At 40.0% G+C, this 19690-nt stretch overlaps 1 protein-coding gene across 1 annotated transcript; it reads left to right on the forward strand.

Annotated features, from left to right (window-relative positions):
* Positions 1 to 6499: 6499 nt before the first annotated feature.
* Positions 6500 to 17923, forward strand: kcnk18 (potassium channel, subfamily K, member 18). Its single transcript, XM_053633447.1, has 3 exons — positions 6500 to 6725; positions 7220 to 7357; positions 14106 to 17923. Exons 1-3 carry the CDS (start codon positions 6506 to 6508, stop codon positions 14936 to 14938), a joined length of 1191 nt encoding a protein of 396 aa, XP_053489422.1. The 5' UTR covers positions 6500 to 6505; the 3' UTR covers positions 14939 to 17923.
* The last annotated feature ends 1767 nt before the right edge of the window (positions 17924 to 19690 follow it).

Here is a 19690-nt window from a genome sequence, read left to right on the forward strand (position 1 = left end):
GCCTTGTGTCTAAAACAAAATAACAACATTTTGATGAAACCTGTACTACTCAGTTTGGTATTCTCCACATGTGATATATTACATACTATTCTACATGCAGCTGCTTTTTTTTTTTTTTTTTTTTTTTTTGTACTAAACTTTTTTTTATAACTAAATAAGTGGGGCTCCTTTAAACACTGGTCTGCATTAACCTATCATAAATAAATAAATAAATAAATAAATAAATGTCTTTTCAGACTAAACTTTGTGTCGGAATGCGCATCATTTCAGATTTAAGCTGCGGTTTACATTCTACATACGCAAGACACGCACCATACGGAGTGTACTGTAGAATGAGTCAGGTGTACTAGTAAAGGGAAAACAATAATATGAGCAGGATGACTCCAGGAGCAGGACTGGGAAACGCTGTGATATTTCACAGTCTATCCTGCACACGGCGTAGATACTTCTACGCAAGCCAAACATCGCAAAATCTGTATAAACAAAATATAATTCTTTACTGATTCTTTAGCTTAAAAGGTTCCCTTAGTTGTTCCAAGCCGAATGTGATGACATCACCCTTGTTCTAAAAGGCATGATGCGAATGCCTTGGAGCGCCTTCACATAAATATTTACACGCTGGACACTAAGCAGGCGAAGTTCCCGTCGACACAACAAATCAGCTTTGACTAGGAGCGTTCTATTAGCCAAGAATAGAAAGAGGGCTGTAAAGTGCCAGAGCAGGAGCAGCATTGTAAAACGCCTCTCCTAGTTTGGGCTTTGTGTGTTTTGGAAGTTTCTTGGGGTTTAGTGAAAGGTCCCCTACCACAGACCATTATGAAGATGTATTCCAACTAATGATATTAAAACATTTGGCAGGCAATTTGATCTGAATAAGATCTGAAGGTTTTTAAACACTTCTACTAGAGGCAAGCTATAGTAATCACAATCCCTTCCAGGAGACAGCAATTTCTTTGGAACTAATTTCTTTTGAAGTATTATCAAGCCAGCTGAGTTACACTCCATCAGGAAAAGTTCAAGTGCGAATCAGAGGTCCACGTTGGATGATGCCAGGAAGATAGCAGCGTCAAATAACAGAGATATTACCTCTAGTCTTCTCTGATATCCTGTCCATGAAAACAGGAGCAACATGAAAAAGAGAGAGAGCTTGACAAATGGAGTGTGTGAACTTGACAAGCAGTTTTGCAGTCTATAAACAGTTCAAATGTACAAGGTGTCATTAATGAATACAACCCCCAACGTTGAGTGATTCCATACATTTTTCCACTATTTGGTCTGGAGGAAAAATGCCATTAATTAAAATTTGATTTAATTGGTTCGAGGTATGTTTCACGAAGCCAGAATGTTCATATCTGTCATATCTGTGATTGGTTTATTTGCTACGAAGTGAAAAAGCCGGTCGAGCATCTTCTAAGTGTGGCGAGTCCATAATTTTTGCCAGGGGATGTAAATAAAAAGTTGTAGTTGTTGGTGAATTTCTATAAGAGGAAAAATAATCAACTGTACATAAGCATTGTCTTAATATGTGCCGTAGATTTCCATTTTCAATGTAGCAAAACATTATAAATATAAAAGCGTAATCATTTAAACTTTATAATCACACTGCAGTGTTGCCTGTCTGATTCAGACAGGAAAGCCTTCGAGAATGCAATGGAGAGACTGCTGTGCGAGTGCTTTGGGTTTTTCTTTTTTTTCCATCAAATTCCCCCGACTGTCACAAAAGATTGTAAGAAAGTTTTCGGTCCACCACTTTGTAGACTAACATGGAAGCCAAAATGCTCCTGTTTTTCACAAGGTTATATGGTAAATGGTGCACTTATATAGCAGTTTTATCCAAAGCGCTTTACACTGTGTCTCATTCACCCATTCACAGACTCACACCAATGGTAGCAGAGCTGCCATTCAAGGCGCTAACTTGCCATCAGGAGCAACTTGAGGCTCAGTGTCTTGCCTAAGGACACTTCGGTATGTGGAGTCATGTGGGCCGGGAATCGAACCGCCTGAGCCACAGCCGCCCCATAAGCTAGTATTTGTTTTGTTTAGCTGCCCCATATGCTAGTATTTGTTTTGTTTAGCCACCCCATATGCTAGTATTTGTTTTGTTTAGCCACCCCATATGCTAGTATTTGTTTTGTCTTGCTAATATGTGAGACAAAACAAACACAGAACTCTTTGGCAATAATTCAGCTCGTCATGTTTGGGGAAAGAATGGTTGTGAAAGAATGATCCCAAGATCACCATACCCACAGAGAAGCATGGTGGTGGGAGCATCATGAAATGGAACTGCTTCTTTGCAAATGCTACTGGGGCATTACCTGTCATCTAAGGAAGCATGAATGGAGTGATGTACCAGGACAAGGAGAATTATTCTCATCTGCTAAACTTAGGGGAATTAAAGACAATTTGCCTAGAAGTACGGGCCAAAATTGAACCACAATGCTGCAAAAAGCTATGTCAGAGCTACAATTACCAACTTTATTGGCATTGCAATAAAGTACAGATGTTGGTAATTTGTCGTGTATTTATACTTTTTTCCATATTGATTTAAATTTGAGTTAAATGTAATGACTAAAAAAAAAAAAGCAGAAATGGGAATAAGTAGCAGAAATGAGTTTCGTCCACTGGGTTGAAGAGCTTATTCTCCGTGGTAGAATGAGGTGCTCAAAAGTGAAGCTTCTGCACCTATGGGACAAGACAGTTGATGTGGTTCAGTTATCTTAAATGGATGCCCCTGTGGCAGACCTAGGACCTGCTAGAGGGACTAAATTTCACAGTTGCCTTGGGAATATGCGGGGATCCCTCCGGACGAGCTGGAGTCTGTGGGCAGGGATAAAGAAGTCTGGATTGAACTTTTGAGTGTGTTTCCACTACCAAAAGTGAGACAGAATACATTTAAAACAGCTGTGTATGGAAGATTAAGGGTTTTCAATTGTCCAACAGTGGCTCTTGGGTAGTCTTGGAACTGATCGCTATTTGATTTTGACCAAAATGATGGGGTTTGTTGGATTGCATGATTACCATTATTTATCCAAACGCACATCTGAGTACACAGTTAGAATGCATATACAACATATGCATATGTCATTAATGCCAATATCACAACACATATTCTGCAGCCCTAGCTGGTTAATGTTCATGGTTAAACTAATGGCCCATCTGTCCAGTATTCTCTCGAGTCACCATCACTTAGCTACAAACAAAATACACACAGGGCCCACATGTACAGTATAAGACTCTGTGGCTTGTAGACCTACAAATGATGGGCAAAGGTGGTATCCCAATGAATCAGTCAGTAGACTCTACCAATGTTGCCAGATTGGGCAGTATCACGCCCAGTCGAGCTTCTTTTTGGTTGGATTGTGTGGTGCTTTTTAAAACCGCCAGTTAAAGATGTTTGCCATCTGTTTTATTTAGAAGATACACTAATAGCAGGTCTAGAATTGTTTGAATACTGGATATGTATTGTTTATAACATTGTTAAACAGTTTTGGATACCATTTGAACAACTGTTGTGTTCAAAACCATAATCACTGGTGGCTATTTGTATAAATATGTAATGGCGGGAAAGGGAAGTGGGTGCGGCTAATGACCGGTGTTATTTTGCATTAGCTGAGGCTGAGAATGGACTCTCTATCTGACAACAGTAGCTCTGGTCCACAATTCAATGCACAGTCAAGGCACACACAGTTATGGCCAACAGTGGATCAGATTTCTAGTGGTGGGTGGTGGGTTTTACTTCACAGTGTAAAAAGGTAAGAGGAAAATGTGGAAAGTAATTCAGATCTGTTTCTGTTTGGGCCACAATGATGGTCCAGGACAAACTCTACACCTATTTGCATAGCCAGATTTGAGTGTTCAGGCTGTTTTAGTCACTTTGGTGATGAGCAAATGGCTGACAGATATATAATGTGGCAAAGTTAAAGTTCGAGGTGGTAAAGTGGCTGTCTAGCCTAGAATCTCTAACTCGTAGTAAATGATTTAAACAAGGTTGTAACAGAGTATATATATTTATATTTATAAATATATATATATATATACTGTATTGTATCATTCTGTTTACAATACAGCGGTAACAATGTAGCGGTGAAATATTTTACATATACAACATTGGTTCCATTGCCGTCATGTGTGCTTATTGAGATGCTAAAAGAAGATTGTTGCAGGCTCACTATTGGTGCAACAGAAAGGTGTTTGCCCCATTGTCTGGAGATCACAAGCTCAAATTCCAACAATACCACAGCCACTGAGGAGTCCAAGAGAACAAAATTGGCTGTGCTGTCCTGGTGAGAGGGATGGCGTACGCTCTCTCTCCCCTGTTAATCACAGTGGCACTAGCTAATTGTGGCCATCTTTGAGCTCATATATGCAGAAAGTGGCAGATAGTGCTTTCCTCTAAGTTGGTACACTGCATGAGCAGGTTGGCTGGCTTCATGTGTCTCAGAGGAAGCAGGTGTCAGCCCTCACACTTCCTGTCATATGATGGGGACAGGCAGGTGGAATAACAATAAAGGGTTTTTTTTTATACAGTTTTGTATAAGAGCCCCAAAAGTTCAGAAATTCCACTGCACACTTAGAGTCTTAGAGGCGTTTCAGTTTTATATGCATTTTTAGCTCACTGGGGTTTTTTCTGGTGGGGGGGGGGGGGGGGTATTGTTGTTGTTGTCGTCTCACATTTTGTTTCTTTCGTGGTTGTTTTATATTTACTTTATTATAATAACTAACATGCATCTCAGTTATGGTGAACCACACTCTGAATAGAGTATACAGTAGCTGTATGAATTTACAATCCAGTCTGGTCATTCTGACTCAATCAGGTCAACAGTTGTCTGAGCAGCTTGTATTCAGCAGCTCGGCTATAAATATATGAAGAAGTTGTGTGTGTGTGTGTGTGTGTGTGCGCTCACATACCATGTGGAAATGGAATGACATTGTTCAGCTGTAGAGATGTTTGGATGGGTGATTTTATCGTGAACAGTCATATGAAAGTTTGCATTGGCTTTTCATCAGGTGCTCCTGGTATATACATAGGTGCACTTTGCCGGTATACACTTACCGATTTTAGCCTACATGTTTTTCTGCACAGTATGCAAGCTCCAACTGCTACATCCATAAATGGAAATGGACCACTGTAAAACCACTGCTGCCAAGGTATTATTTGGGAAGTAGATTTTTCCTGGCAAAGCAAAGACAGTGACATGGTAGTGGGTGTATTGGTGGTGCACATTTATCAAGTGGTGGTTTAATCACTTCTGTGTCACTCCTACAAGCTACAAGGCTGACTAACAAGGCCAGTAAAATTCAGTGCCAGCACATTACCAGTGTACGACTAGTGTCGGTGTCATTATCGTTCTAAGAATGGACCACCACTCAAATAATATATTCAGGGACTGTAGAGGGAATATACAGTACACTATATGGCCAGTAATGTGGACACCTGGCCATTACACTCATATGTGGTTCTTCCTCAAACTGTTGCCACAAAGGTGGAAGCACACAGTTGTATAGAATGTCTTCGTATGCTGTAGGATTACAATTTCCATTCGCTGAAACTAAGAGGCCCAAACCGGTTCAGGTATAACAATGCCCCTGTGCACAAAGCGAGCTCCACGGAGACATGGTTGGCCAAGGTTGGAGTGGAAGAACTTGAGTGTTCTGCAAATCTATTGGAAAGCCTTCCCAGAAGATTGGAGGTTATTTTAACTGAAAAAAAGGGATTAAATCTGGGATGGGATGCTCAGAACGCACATATGGGTGGCTGGTCAGGTGTCCACGAACTTTTCAATTGTGGTGGTTTACATTTATGCTTCGGGTTTGTTTATATTTTGCAAAATAGACCCAACTAAATTGAATAGAAAAACAAAAAAAATAATAATAACCGCGTGAGTCTCTGTGCTTATCTCTAGCTGAGACTAATTATGAACTGGAGTGATGTAGCTGAGATTGAGGAACTGAGATCACAGACAGAATTCAGACCTCACACACCATGCTCACAGTGCAGACATTTCGACCTCTGTTTCTTCTCCTTAGTGTTTCTGGTTCATTTTTCATTTTTCAAAGATCCTGTTTAGGTCATTCATCATTTAGTTTTAAATCCGAATACAGATAGAGATACGGATACCTGAAGCACAGCTAGTGTCAATGGGTTACAGCCCCACGTCCAACTGGAAGACTATTGCATTTTGCATTTGGATTGTGCACTAGATGCACAGCACTTAGCCTGCACTTCAATGCAAACGATATCATTCATAATGTGCATTCCGCAAGAATTGACTAACACGCCGGATTATTAATTCAGAAGAACAATTGTCTCGAGAGGACGCGCGCTTGGCGACGCCCACTTGCAGCACATTCTGTCTGTTGGATAGCAAAAGACTTTGGTATAACGCTTTTACGCACTCGGGTGGGTCGTGAGTGTATTCAAGCAATCTGGCAACCCGCCACAAGTCAGTCGTCTGAACGCTGTCATGCATAACACGTAGAGGACGGAGACGCTGAGCGCGAGAAGATGTCTGTGGAAGAGGGGCGCGCGCGCCCGGCGTCCAGACGGACAGCGGTGAAATGCATGTGGGCGCTTTTTCCTCACGTCGTGCTCATCCTCTCTCTCATCGGCTACGCCGTGCTCGGTGCCCTCCTCTTCCAGGTGCTCGAGGGACGCTCCAGAAACGACACGGACGAATACCGAAATTTCGTGCGCCAAGTCGTCGCCACCGTGCGCAATCATTCCGGTATGAACGTAGAATACCACTTTATTTATTCCATTCATTAATAACAGCTGCAATCTCTCTGTTTCTGTCCTGTCGAGATGTTCAGAAGATATTAAGTGATTATATCATTATATTTGGAGTTATTTAAGTAATTCGTTAGTTATACTACTACTACTGATAATAATAATAATAATAATAATAATAATAATAATAAAATGAATGTCATTTTTTTTTTTCCCTCCTGATAGAACCTCATTATAGTCTCCTATAAGCTACATTACACTGAATGTAATGTCTAACGAGCAAACTAAGGAAACCTTTATCCAGCAGCTTCAGGGAAAGTTGATCATATTGCTGTTGCATCACTGGGATCACTTCTAGTGCTAAAGTTTCATTGTTGTTTAGTTCTAGATGCTTTGCTGTTTGGTTTCACCGAATTAAGAACGATGAACTAGGAATGTTAAAAGCGTGTTTTGTTTTGTTTTAACGACACTGAGCTTGTGTTGGATGTCCAGACGAGTCTGAGGAGGTTCTCGTGGGGGCTTTAGAGCAGAAGATCAGAACGGACTACCAAGCTGTGTGGTTTCAGAGTTATGAAAAGTGGACCTTTTATGGCTCGCTCTTCTTCTGCTGCACCGTCTTCACCACTGTGGGTGAGGGAACACTCAAATTCTCTCCATCTCAATCTGTCGCCGTTGTTGTTGTTGTTGTTGTTGTTGTTGTTGTTGTTTTCCTGTGCATGCTTTGCCAAACTTGTGTGTTAAAAAAGAAAAATGAGAAGGTAAACACTGCTAAAACAAGGCAGCATTTGTACTCCAATAAAATACAAATATATATATATATATATATATATATATACAATATATACATGTACAATTACACATAGCAGTGTTGCCAATATTATGGCACTTTACAGACAGTCTTTTAATCAGTCCCTGAATCCTGGCATGAAATCCCACTCGTGTGTCCATCTTGATAATAATAGTTTTTTTCATTGCAAAATTGCAAGAGAATAACGTCCTGGAAAAGTTAGAAGATTTGTTGCACAAGGCTCCGAATACCCAGTACAGTCATCTTGCCGTCATTTATAACTTAATAAATCAGAATGTTTATTTCATCATTGTTTCGTTTGCTTGTGCTTGATAGATTGGAGATGATCTCTATCTCTGATTAGTCTCTCATCCATGCCCCAAATCTGATAGAGGGACTTGTAATTGGACATTTATTAGGTTTCATTGTGGAGTAAATGCTGCACCGTTTTTAACTAAAATGCAATGATGCATCCTTTGGAGACAAGAGAGAAAAGAAGCGATGTGTTAGGGAGTACCACGTGCACAAAACGCATATAAGATGCAACAGGGGAAATTTTTCACACTGTACAGTCAGAACAAACGGTCTTTGAATGTCTGATCTGAGTTTTACATTAAACTGCTTTAGATCAATCTGAGACTCTTTCCTTCTCGCTCTCTCTCTCTTGCTCTAAGAGTGAGATTTATTTGCACAGTATATTGTGTACTTTGGTTATAATCGCCTATCATGAGCACACAGAGCCTAAGCAGGGCTACTTATACTGTAACCATGCCGACCACAGGAACAGTAGAAAGACAATACGTTAATATTTTCACAGACGGACAGGAGAGATGTTCCTTTTTTGAGGTAAAGTGGTTAGTGACTAGTACTAAACTGACTCGAATGTAGTCCCGTTCATTAAATTTACTTTGAGGAAGCATCACAGAAGAAAGGAAGTGAAACAGTGAATCAGCCATATTGATCGAATTCTTTAAAAATTAAACAGGGAATTGCTTCAAAGGTTGGCTGAGTGATGCAAAAAAAAAAAAACAATAATAAGACCAATAATAATAATAAAAACAATTAATAAGAAAAGTTTCTTAAGAAGATTTAATTACAGTTCTGGGAAAAAGAAAGTACACCCTCTTTCGTTTCTTTTTTATTATTATTTATTTTTTTCCCACCTGTTGTCTAAATGCTGGTTTACCTTTTGGGGAAAAATGACTACACATTGAAGTCTGTTTTTTTTGTTGTTGTTGTTGTTTGTCATATAAAGTATGAGGAGGCGGATACGAGTGCAGATAAGCTTTAATAAAAAAGACATGAAGCTCTGAATACGAGGCGTGGAGATGAACACGAACGAGACGACGAAATAAATGCAAAGAATGATAAAAGCAAGACAGAGTGAGCGATGCAAAACGGAACTTATATACTAGTGCTGATTAAACAAAAGATGTGGAACAGCTGTGAGTGTTCAGGTGACATGCTCCCGCGGGGCGCAATGGCTACTGGGAAGTGTAGTCAAGCTCCGTATACATGACATTGTCACCTGAGGTTATTTGTTCGTTTATAGAAGAAGGACCACACAATTGTTATTTTGGCACTGGTAAAGAAAAGCAGAGAACTTTCTTTGACTGTGCTGTGTATTCGTTGAGTCTCATGTGAGGGAACCTGGCAGTCCAAAGCCTCTGGGACAATTTGGAGAATCTGATTTTAAAGTCTATGCAGACATGGTCTCAGCCTCAGATGGTCCAGCGATGGGCCACGGGGTCGGATCTCTTATGTACACTTTTCTGGCCACAAGATTCAGAATCTTAAAGACTGCATCTTGATATACTTCCATGCAGCTGTTTCCTGAACCACAATGAGAATTTCAGAGCTCTAGATCGGACTGAAAATCACTATACAGTTTATTTTTTCATTGCGCAAAAAGTTTTGTGTAAAGCGGTTAGATGAGAGTAGCAATGTTAATCTCATGCGGTTTCTCAAAGGGCTACGAGAAAAGGTGTGTGTGCTTAGTCATCTGCCACATCAGCGAAATGAACTCCCGCTCTCTTTTTGCATTTACGGACAAAAGGTACCACACTCTATCACCCACAACGCTCAAATGACCACAGAAGAATCACAGATGATTTATAAAACAAGATTAATCATTTATAAGGTCTTACAATGGAACTGTTATCGCACGAGCAATCTAGTGACCCTTTACTAAACAGCCAATGTTCTGTCTTATGCTCCGCGCAAACCTTTTGGAGGACACTCTGACGTTCATTAATAACATTTCAACTCGGCCATAAAGCTTAAGCTTGTCCTCATTAGCACAAATCAAATCCTCATACATTCCAATGGCATCAACAGTAATATCTGTCTGCTTTTTCTCTCTCTCTCTCTCTCCACTTCTCTGTCTGTCTCCCTCTCTTGATCTACATTTCTTTGCCGCTCATTGGGTCTGTTTGTTTCTCTGTGTCTCATGATGGGCATCATTTTAAAAGCATGTCTCCGAGGCTTCAGCCAACAAAGACTCAGCTACGGTGCTATTTCTGCTATAAACTGACACACCTGATGCAAATCATCACCATCTGAATATTAGATGCAGATGTGATAGATTTGTACAGACTTCCATTTCGACATCCATCCGTGGAAAAGGAACACTATACGATACCTCTGACCAAACTGTTTCAAGCCGCAGGTGGGCTACAGACAATAATTATATATCTACAAAATGTTACAACAATTAGGTGTACCTTGTAGACTGGCGACTTCCCCATGACATATGCACATTATGAGAAGTTTATCACCACACACACACACACACACACACCATTGTAGCACACAGTTTAGCAAAAAAAACGTCGGTTTAAATGTATTTTACACTATGATGCTTTTAGGGAAACGTTCCAAGAATGAAGAAGGCTAATGACGTCAAACAAGAAATTCTTCTTACATTCTGTCAATATGACTAACACACATACAGTGGTGCTTGAAAGTTTAAGAACCCGTTCGAATTTTCTACATTTCTGCATAAACATGACCTAAAACATCATCAGATTTTCACACAAGTCCTAAAAGTAGATAACGAGAACCCAGTTAAACAAATGAGACAAACTATTATACTTGGTCATTTATTTATTGAGGAAAATGATCCAATATTATATATCTGTGAGTGGCAAAAGTATGTGAACCTTAGGCTTTCAGTATCTGGTGTGACCCTCTTGTGCAGCAATAACAACAACTAAACGTTTCTGGCAACTGTTGATCAGTCCTGCACATCGGCTTGGAGGAATTTCAGTACAGAACAGCTTCGACTCTGGGATGTTGGTGGGTTTCCTCACATGAACTGCTTGCTTCAGGTTCTTCCACAATTTTTCTACTGGATTAAGTTCCGGACTTTGACTTTGACATTCCAAAACATTGCTAAACTTTATTCTTCTTTGACCATTCTTTGGTAGAATGACGTGTGTGCTTAGGGTCATTGTCTTCATACATGACCCGACTTCCTCTTGAGATTCATATCATGGACAGATATCCTGACATTCACTGGTATAATTCAGAATTCATTGTTCCATCAATGATGGCAAGTTATCCTGGCCCAGATGCAGTAAAACAGGACCAAACCATGATACTACCACCATCATGTTTCACAGACTGGATAAGGTTCTTACGCTGGAATGCAGTGTTTTCCTTTCTCCAAACATAACCCTTCTTATTTAAACCAATAAGTTCTATTTTGGCCTCATCTATCCACAAATCATTTATCCAGTAGCCTTCTGGCTTGTCCGTGTGATCTTTGAACTGCAGACAGGCAGCAATGCTCTTTTCGGAGAGCAGTTGTTTTCTCCTTGCAACCCCTTGCCATGCACACCATTGTTGTTCAGTGTTCTTCTGATGGTGGACTCAAGAACATTAGCCAATATGAGAGAGGCCTTTAGTTGCTTAGAAGTTACCATGGGTTCCTTTGTGACCTGGCAGACTATTACAAGTCTGGAGTGATCTTTGTTGGCTGATCACTCTTGGGAAGGGTAAGAACAGTCTTGAATTTCCTCCATTTGTACACAATCTGTCTGATTGTGGATTGGTGGAGTCCAAACTCTTTAGAGATGGTTTTATAACCTTTTCCCGCCTGATGAGCATCAACAACTCTTTTTTTTCTTTTTTTTTTTGAGATCCTCAGAAATCTCCTTTGTTCGTGCCATGATACACTTCCACAAGCATGTGTTGTTAAGATCAGACTTTGATTGAAAACACCCGACTCTAATTTCAACCTCAAATGAAAATGCTAATGCTAGAGGTTTATATACTTTTGCCACTCACAGATATGTAATATTGGATCATTTTTCTTGATAAATAATGACCAAGTATAATATTTTTGTCTCGTTTGTTTAATTGGGTTCTCCTTATCTTCTTTTAGGAAAATCTGACGATGTTTTAGGTCGTATTTATGCGGAAATATGGAAAACTCTAAAGGGTTCGCGAACTTTCAAGCACCACTGTAATGCAGTTGTGGTTTTGATCTTAAGACAGAGAAAGTGCACCGGTTGAGTTGGCTCCGTCTCAGGATTTTATGTCCTCATCCATTAGCCATGCGCTGCAGATGTCCATTAAGGGTAGGTTTTTTCGAGTGATTATTGGAGGATGAGAAGGAGAAAAGCCACTATTTACTCTCTCAGTTTTCATTAACTGTTAATTCTGGTGGTGGATCCTGGCAGCCTGTCCCGGGAACACTGGGTGTGAGGCAGGAACACAACCTGGATGAGACGCCAAAGCTGTAATGCTGTAACTGTTCGTTATGATTGCTCTGATTGAACTTTGTATTGGTCATGAACAGACAAGGATTTGTAGGTCTACTGGCAAAGCAGATCAATCCAAATTTAAAGTCAAAAGCATGCAAGGGTTCATTCTAGACAAAGCAAACTCAATCACTCAAACAATCTGGTTCAAAAAGTCTTGTAGTGGAGGATTCTGGGAAATGTCCATTTTTACAGGTGGGGCTGACATGACAGTTTAATTACCTCTAGCTGCTCAGTGCAACTGATTTTAACAATATCCGGTAACATTAGGCCAAATTTAACATCATACATTCCTTCATTCATCTTCAGTCATTTTTTTATTCTGGTCAACACACACCAGTGCACTGCAGTGAACCATACACACAAATTCACGCCCTCATACACTCATACAAGGGCAATTTAGTGTAGCCAGTTCACCTACCGGCATGTTTTCATGTTGTCATGGGTGGGAGGAAACCAGAGAACCTGGAGGAAAACCCAGGGGGAGAACATGCACAGAGACTCCACACAGACAGTAACACAAGCTCAGGATTGAATCGGGGACCTTGGAGCTATAAAGATGATACAATTCCTTTTTTTTTTTTTTTTTTAAAAAAAACAACTAATAACTTTAGTATTATTATCAGTATAACAGTTATCTGAAAAGACTATATTACATAAATTACATTTACAAAGAACCTTATGCTACTGTAAATTAAACTAGACCATGAAACAGGAGCCATCTTGAGCCTTTCCATCTTATCTAACATCTGACACCTACACTCGGTAATAATCAGAGTCTACATACAGTTGTAGCTGCTGAAGAGAGAGAGCACTTTAGTACTGGAAATGCTCTCATCACTGTCCTGAGGGGATAGCACCATACGGCATTTTCCCCAGTCTATTACACATCTGCCATCTGATTTTGTAGCATTGGCAGACGAACACCGTCACTAAGAGCTCATAACGGCTTCGTTTGCAAGTAGCAGAAACCTCAGAAGGAAGAGGAGAGCACAACTAAAAGCAAGTAAACTCACATTCGTTCATTCATTAGCTCTTTACTGGTACAGACACAACCACAGAGGTTAATACCAGGGTTAAAAACTTCAGTGCAAACTATTTCCTTGTTATCGAATTCAATTCAGTGGAGAAGAAAACCTTCTTTAATGTATGTAAAGTGTAATCTAAGAGTTTTTTTTATTGTTTTGTTTTTTTTTTTAAACAGGGATGGCCTATAAAATCATCATCGTTATCAGTATCTCTCTACATTACTCTCTACTACTGTATCCATTACTGATTCAATGAACGAGTTGTGTTAAACACTTAACCGACCAGGTCTTAGCCTGCAGAACTGGAGTTTTATTCCTCAAATCCTGATGCACTAATGACTCTAAAACTAGCAACACATGCCAACATACTTAAAAGAGGAGTACTGGAGTTTAACCTTATTTTTATTCCCTTAAAGCACTGTAATGAAAGGATCAACACTCCCTGTTTGAGCCTTCATAAAGTTGCGATTCTTTAAATACGTCCTCCATGATGTACATCCTCTTACAGAATCTCTATGTGAATTTGACATGACAACATGTCTGTCCCATCGAGACTGCTGATTTTTTTTTTTTTAAAGCAAAGAGTTGTCACAGCAAATACTGAGTTTGTTTAGTTTATTACTGTTTTCTGCTCGTTATAATATTTTATTCTATGTAGAAACATTTAATTTCATTATTTCTGAAGGCATCTTTGCTTTACAGCAATTCTTTGCACGTGTGTAAGACTTTTGACTGTACATAAACATATTGTAGGTTTTTTTTTGTTCTGTAATAACCACCACGTCTTTCTGTCTCAGGCTATGGAGAGATCTACCCAGTGACTAGGTCTGGAAGGGCAGCATGTATCATCTATGCCATGCTGGGAATTCCACTCATGCTGCTAGTCATTTCAGATGTTGGTGACATTCTGGCAATGTTCGTCTCCAATGGTTACCAAAGGTTGCACTCTTCCTGCAAACATGTTCTCTCTCAGCTGTGGAGCCTCTGTAGAAGCGGGGGAAACCGCTCCCTCAACAACAGGATCTATGGTTCCAGTCAGGACATAGCGATGAGTAAACCACTGGACCTCCGTGACGTTATGCTCACCCAGTCATCTGTTAAGCAAAGGTCCATCCAGTTTCTCAAAAATGTTGCAATCTTTGAACGCATCATCGCACGGGAGAAGTTTGGTCAGAACGGACCTCTGACGCGCACGTGCTCTTGCCCCCAGCTCAATCAGATGCCGCCTGTGCCTTTGGGCTTCAAGATGTGGGACTTTAATACCATCGGCCAAGAGATGGAGCGTTTGAATGTGCCATTCATGCTGATCCTGCTTGTTGTCTTTGCTTATATACTGAGCTGGGCATTGATCCTTCCACTGTGGGAGACGGACTTAAACTGGTTCGATGCTTTCTACTTCTGCTTCATAACACTCACAACCATTGGCTTTGGTGACATTGTACCCAAGCACCCCAAGTTTTTCATGCTGACCTTCCTCTTCATCATCACAGGCATGGCCATCATGAGCATGGCCTTCAAGCTGGGCCAGTCACGCATCAGCAGCGGTTACCACCGCTGCATCGGCTGCCTCAGCTGTCTCAACTGTCTTGGCATGGGAAAGAAAGGCAAATATAAGGTTCAGGGCAAGTGAAGTGGGAAACATTTGAAGGATCCATGCGTAAAGTAAACAGATTGTAATTGACTAAAGATTCCTTTAAGGTTCCTTTACCTTTTGCTCATCTAATTTAGCTAACTGATTTTCATTTTCAGTGCTTGGGCTTCCACAAGCTCCATGGAAAGTTGTAGATCGTTGAGATGGACAGTGGATGAATTATAAGTATTTATGATGCATGAGAGTGGGCTCCATTTCAGCTTTTCACATTTCTCTCTACTGAATACTGGAGATTGTTGGAGTACTATGGAGAGCTGCATATCAGATCTGCCAGTGTGGTGAAAGAGACCAAACTGGACTGGTTTGCAGTCCTGCCAGTGTTTATGTTATTTTGTTTGATCACAAACTGATTTCTTTTACTCTTTTTCTCTGTTGCCGTTTTCATGGTCATGAAGTGCTAGAGCAGCACCAAAAGGGCTTATGATATTCACCAGAGTAGAGCCAGAACTCATTTTGGTCCAAAAATGATATCAACCTAGTCTGTCTTAGCATAAACACAACGCCGAACAGTATTTTCCTGACCTGGAGCAGACAGTCCCATGTATTACAACATAGTTTTGTAGATGTACACTCTCTGCATCCCCTAACTTCAACATAAATAGCAAATACATATAAAACAAACTCAGTTGTTGCTACCCATCTTTATAAAAATACTCTTTTTCTCCACAGCCCATTTTTAGAGTCGTATCACTTGTGTGGATGGTCACAGAACTACAGAGAATATACAATATAACACCATGATCCTTTGCCTTATTCTTGCTTTTGCTATGTGATCGTGAACAACAGTGTTTTAGACCAAGCACAAATATTGTAGTATGCCTGATTTATTCATTTCCATTGTTTGGACCCTGAGAAATGTGGGGGGTTTTTTACAGCATGGTAATAAAAAATCAAAGTTCATGTACCAGGACTGGGGCGTTGAGCAGGTCCCTCTATGTCTACATTGCATGTTATGAGACCTGGAGGTCACTTCACAATGTGCCAAATGAATTCAAATGGTTTACTGGTGCTCAGACCTGACAACGTGATGATTAACAGTGCAGAATATGCAAAGCTTGGCGCTCCAAGACTGAGTATATGCACAATGTGTTACAGTTTGATAACCCATATATCCAGATACCAAGGGAAAAAGTCATTTTATGTGACATAAAGTTATGAGATATAACAAAACCGATGGTTTGTTAGCCTCTAAAAGGTGAAAAACAAATCCTCTCTACAAAAAAACAAACGACTGTACGGTATTATTACATATTTGAAGCAACCGTACACGATAAAGTAGTGCTGTCGTAACTGACTGTACCTCTTGAAATTCAGTTAAAAGTTGAGAAATACTCTCCTCCTCGTGTGTGCTGGAATAAATAAGATGAAACCTGAATTAAATGTACTAGCTTGAGTAATAATATTCCACGTATACGGAGGTTAGAAATAATTCTGTATAAAAAGAAGCAGCTCTTTCTAGTCCAGCTAATACAGTGTAACACTGCGTTTGAATTGCATCAAAATACCTGTTGTGTAAGAATAACTTGAAATAGGAGATTTGGTTAATCCGGAGCAGAATAAACACTTCAACTGTAATATACAGTAGCTTTGGTTATGCTATATCCTTTACCGTGTGAGGCCCACGGAGTGAAATTACGAGAACCATCTTAGCCTTTGTCACATTCAGTTCGTCCCGGCTGTTTATTCATATTGACAGTACTCAATGGGTTGTGAGTAATAATGTCATTTACTAACACACTCATTGTTCCAAGATGAGAATAAAGTACACTAGGCTAAGATCTGATGTGAAACTGCTCAGTATTTCATGTACAGTATGTACAGTCTTACATATCTCAAAACATCAACTTGGCTTGATTATAAGACTTGATTCGGTTTCGGATTTCTTGATGAACTTTCCATTTGCATAGAAACGACATCGCACAGAGAGTGCATTTGATGTGGGTTGTTCTTTTCCTGTAAACAACTTACTTTCTATAAACCACACGACACAACTGTAAATGAAAGGTATTCTGTTATTGTTTCACTGGCATCAGAAGGCACGTATTCTGCTTCATCTGACCAGATCAATTCGATGCATTTATTCGACTGAGATGGCTTCTTGTGAATGAATGTTGAAAATGTATGAAAAAATAAAATGAGAAGAAAGTGTTTGTTTCAGTGTGTTTCAGTTGCTTAGAGGGCAGCAGAGGTTCGACATTTCCCCTTCACTTTGTCTTATCAGAAATGCTGAACGGGTAGAAGAATTCGATGGCGTAAATCAGGAGCGCCCAAACTTTCTGTGTAAACATTATGAATTATGAATTTTCTGCGACCCCAGACCTTGACCACTTGACTACTTTTCTTTTTTTTTTTTTTTTTTACAGATTTATACTTGTAAATCCATTTTAAATAAATGTTTTGGCGTATTTCCACGTTCGTTTTCTTGATCTCTCCTCTTCTTTTTCCCCTGAGCCAGAGTCACTTGATGTAGTCAGGAAAGTGGATGTAGGGGGACAGAAAAATGTGTCCATTTTTATTGCTAACTTCCTTGTGGCTTGTTTCACTGTGACTCCCAGTAGTTAGAGTGATATTAATAATATTCATCTGTAATATAAATTAATAAAACACAAGAGGAGACTGTGAGTTTCCTTCCTGACCCTGTTTGTAAATCAAGTGACCCCACATGAGGTCACGAAGCCTAATTTGGAAACCTCTGATGTACAGTACTGTGCAAAAGTCTTAGGCGTCCTATTTTTTTTTTAGTACAAGTTTACAGTTATAGATTTTTATTTTATGATTTCTACATTATCAAGTCAGGACAAAAACATTTTAGATTTCTCAGCATTAGTTTTCCAGTCTCAAATGGAATTTTACAGAAAAATGATTGTATGTCAGTAAAGAAAGCAGCATTTTCTTTTCAGAAAAAAAAAATATATAACATAATGAAGGTTGATGGGTTTTGCTGCAAAAAGAAGAAACAAGTGTGACAGTCAAACGTCCAGAATAAATGTGTCTGGTTCGGAAAGGTATCAGAACACACAGTGCATCACATCTTGCTGAGTATGGGGCTGCGTAGCCACATGACCAGTCAGAGTGCCCATGCTGACCCCATCTACCACCAATAGCGCCTACAGCGGGCACATGAGCATCAAAACTGGACCATGGAGCAATGGAAGAAGGTGGCCTGGTCTGATGAATTTTCTTTTTCATCATGTGGACGGCCAAGTGCGTGTGCATCTCTTACCTGGGGAAAGAAGGCAAACCGGCGGAGGCGGTGTGATGCTCTGAGCAATGTTCTTCTGGGAAACCTTGGGTCCTGGAATTCATGTGGATGTTACTTTGACACGTACCACCTACCTCAACACTGCTGCAGATCAAGTACACCCCTTCATGGCAACGGTATTCTCTAATAGCAGCGACCTCTGACACACTGCAAAAATTGTTCAGGAACAGTTTGAGGAACATGACAAAGAGATCAAGGTCTTGACTCGGCCTCCAAATTCCCCAGAGCTCAGTCTGATCGAACGTCTATAGGATGTGCTGAACAAACAAGTCTGATCCATGGAGGCCTCACCTCACACCGCAACTTACAGGACTTAAAGGATCTGCTGCTAACGGCTTAGTGCCAGATACCACAGCACACCTTCAGAGGTCATGTGGAGTCCATGCCTCAATGATTCAGAGCTGTTTTGGTGGCACAAGGACGACCTACACAATATTAGACAGGCGGTTTTAATGTTATGGCTGATCGGTGTATTTCCTTACACGATTCTTCATCTGTATGTATTCATTACTAATGCTAGACATCAAACCATCAGATAACATATTCTTTCACAATTTTACACTATTTCTGAATTGCATTTTTGTTTTATTTTGATGAAATGAAAGTGAAAATAGATGGGTGTCTATAGTTATTCGAAGAAGCTGAGATGAGAGGCTAGGACATCAATTTCCTGATGACTTGGACGTATCCTTACTCACACACGACTTTATAAATCTGATTTCTTTCTAAGCTTTGGGCTGTTAAAATAACAACCAGAGAAGTCAGCTCAGCCGCATAACTCTTTATTCCTAGCACATGTTGTCAGCCTACACACTGAGATGTTGAGAATGACTCTTGCTTGCCAGTTTGCACTTTTGATTTCCTGTAAGCACAGGCTATGCCTAGTAATGTTCTAGAGTTGAAAAACACCATAAACCACACTGTAAAGAAAAGAATATGAAAACTCAGGTGAGCTTTTTATAGCCAACTGCTGACGGATTGGCAAAACGAGCATTATCTTTTGCACCCAGCATGCATTTTGAGAGGAAAAAAAAAAAAACAAACAGAAAAAACCACATCCTGTTTTTCACCCTTGATGCATTTTAGTACAGAATCATAGCAAAGTTCAATAAATGAGGCTCCCGGGAGGGGGATTTACTGTACCTAGTTCTGCTGAATATACAAAAAATAATAATAAATAGCTTGTATACTATACGTAATGTACCTGAAACATCTATTCATAGACTAAAACATAGATTTAATCTAGAACTCGTTCGAATGGCTTCTCATGACACGCTGCATTTTGTGTTTTATTAACTTCAAGAGAGAGGAGAAAAATAGAGGCCTATTTTTTTACAGAGGGAACTCAGGGCACAAGTCGGGGTACACCCTGGACGAGGCGCCAACCCATCACAGGGCACAATCACACACACATTCACACACTGCAGACAATGTAGAGATGCCAATCAGCCTACAATGCACATCTTTGG

Source organism: Ictalurus furcatus, chromosome 9 (genome assembly GCF_023375685.1).
Source record: "Ictalurus furcatus strain D&B chromosome 9, Billie_1.0, whole genome shotgun sequence".
Taxonomy (NCBI): domain Eukaryota; kingdom Metazoa; phylum Chordata; class Actinopteri; order Siluriformes; family Ictaluridae; genus Ictalurus; species Ictalurus furcatus.

Bases quoted from the DNA above. Each gene is read 5' to 3' on its own strand.
- kcnk18 (XM_053633447.1), top strand. From the start codon at position 6,506: ATGTCTGTGGAAGAGGGGCGCGCGCGCCCGGCGTCCAGACGGACAGCG. The intron at 6,726-7,219 runs GTATGAACGTAG...TTGGATGTCCAG, and splicing joins CACCGTGCGCAATCATTCCG to ACGAGTCTGAGGAGGTTCTC. The intron at 7,358-14,105 runs GTGAGGGAACAC...TTTCTGTCTCAG, and splicing joins CACCGTCTTCACCACTGTGG to GCTATGGAGAGATCTACCCA.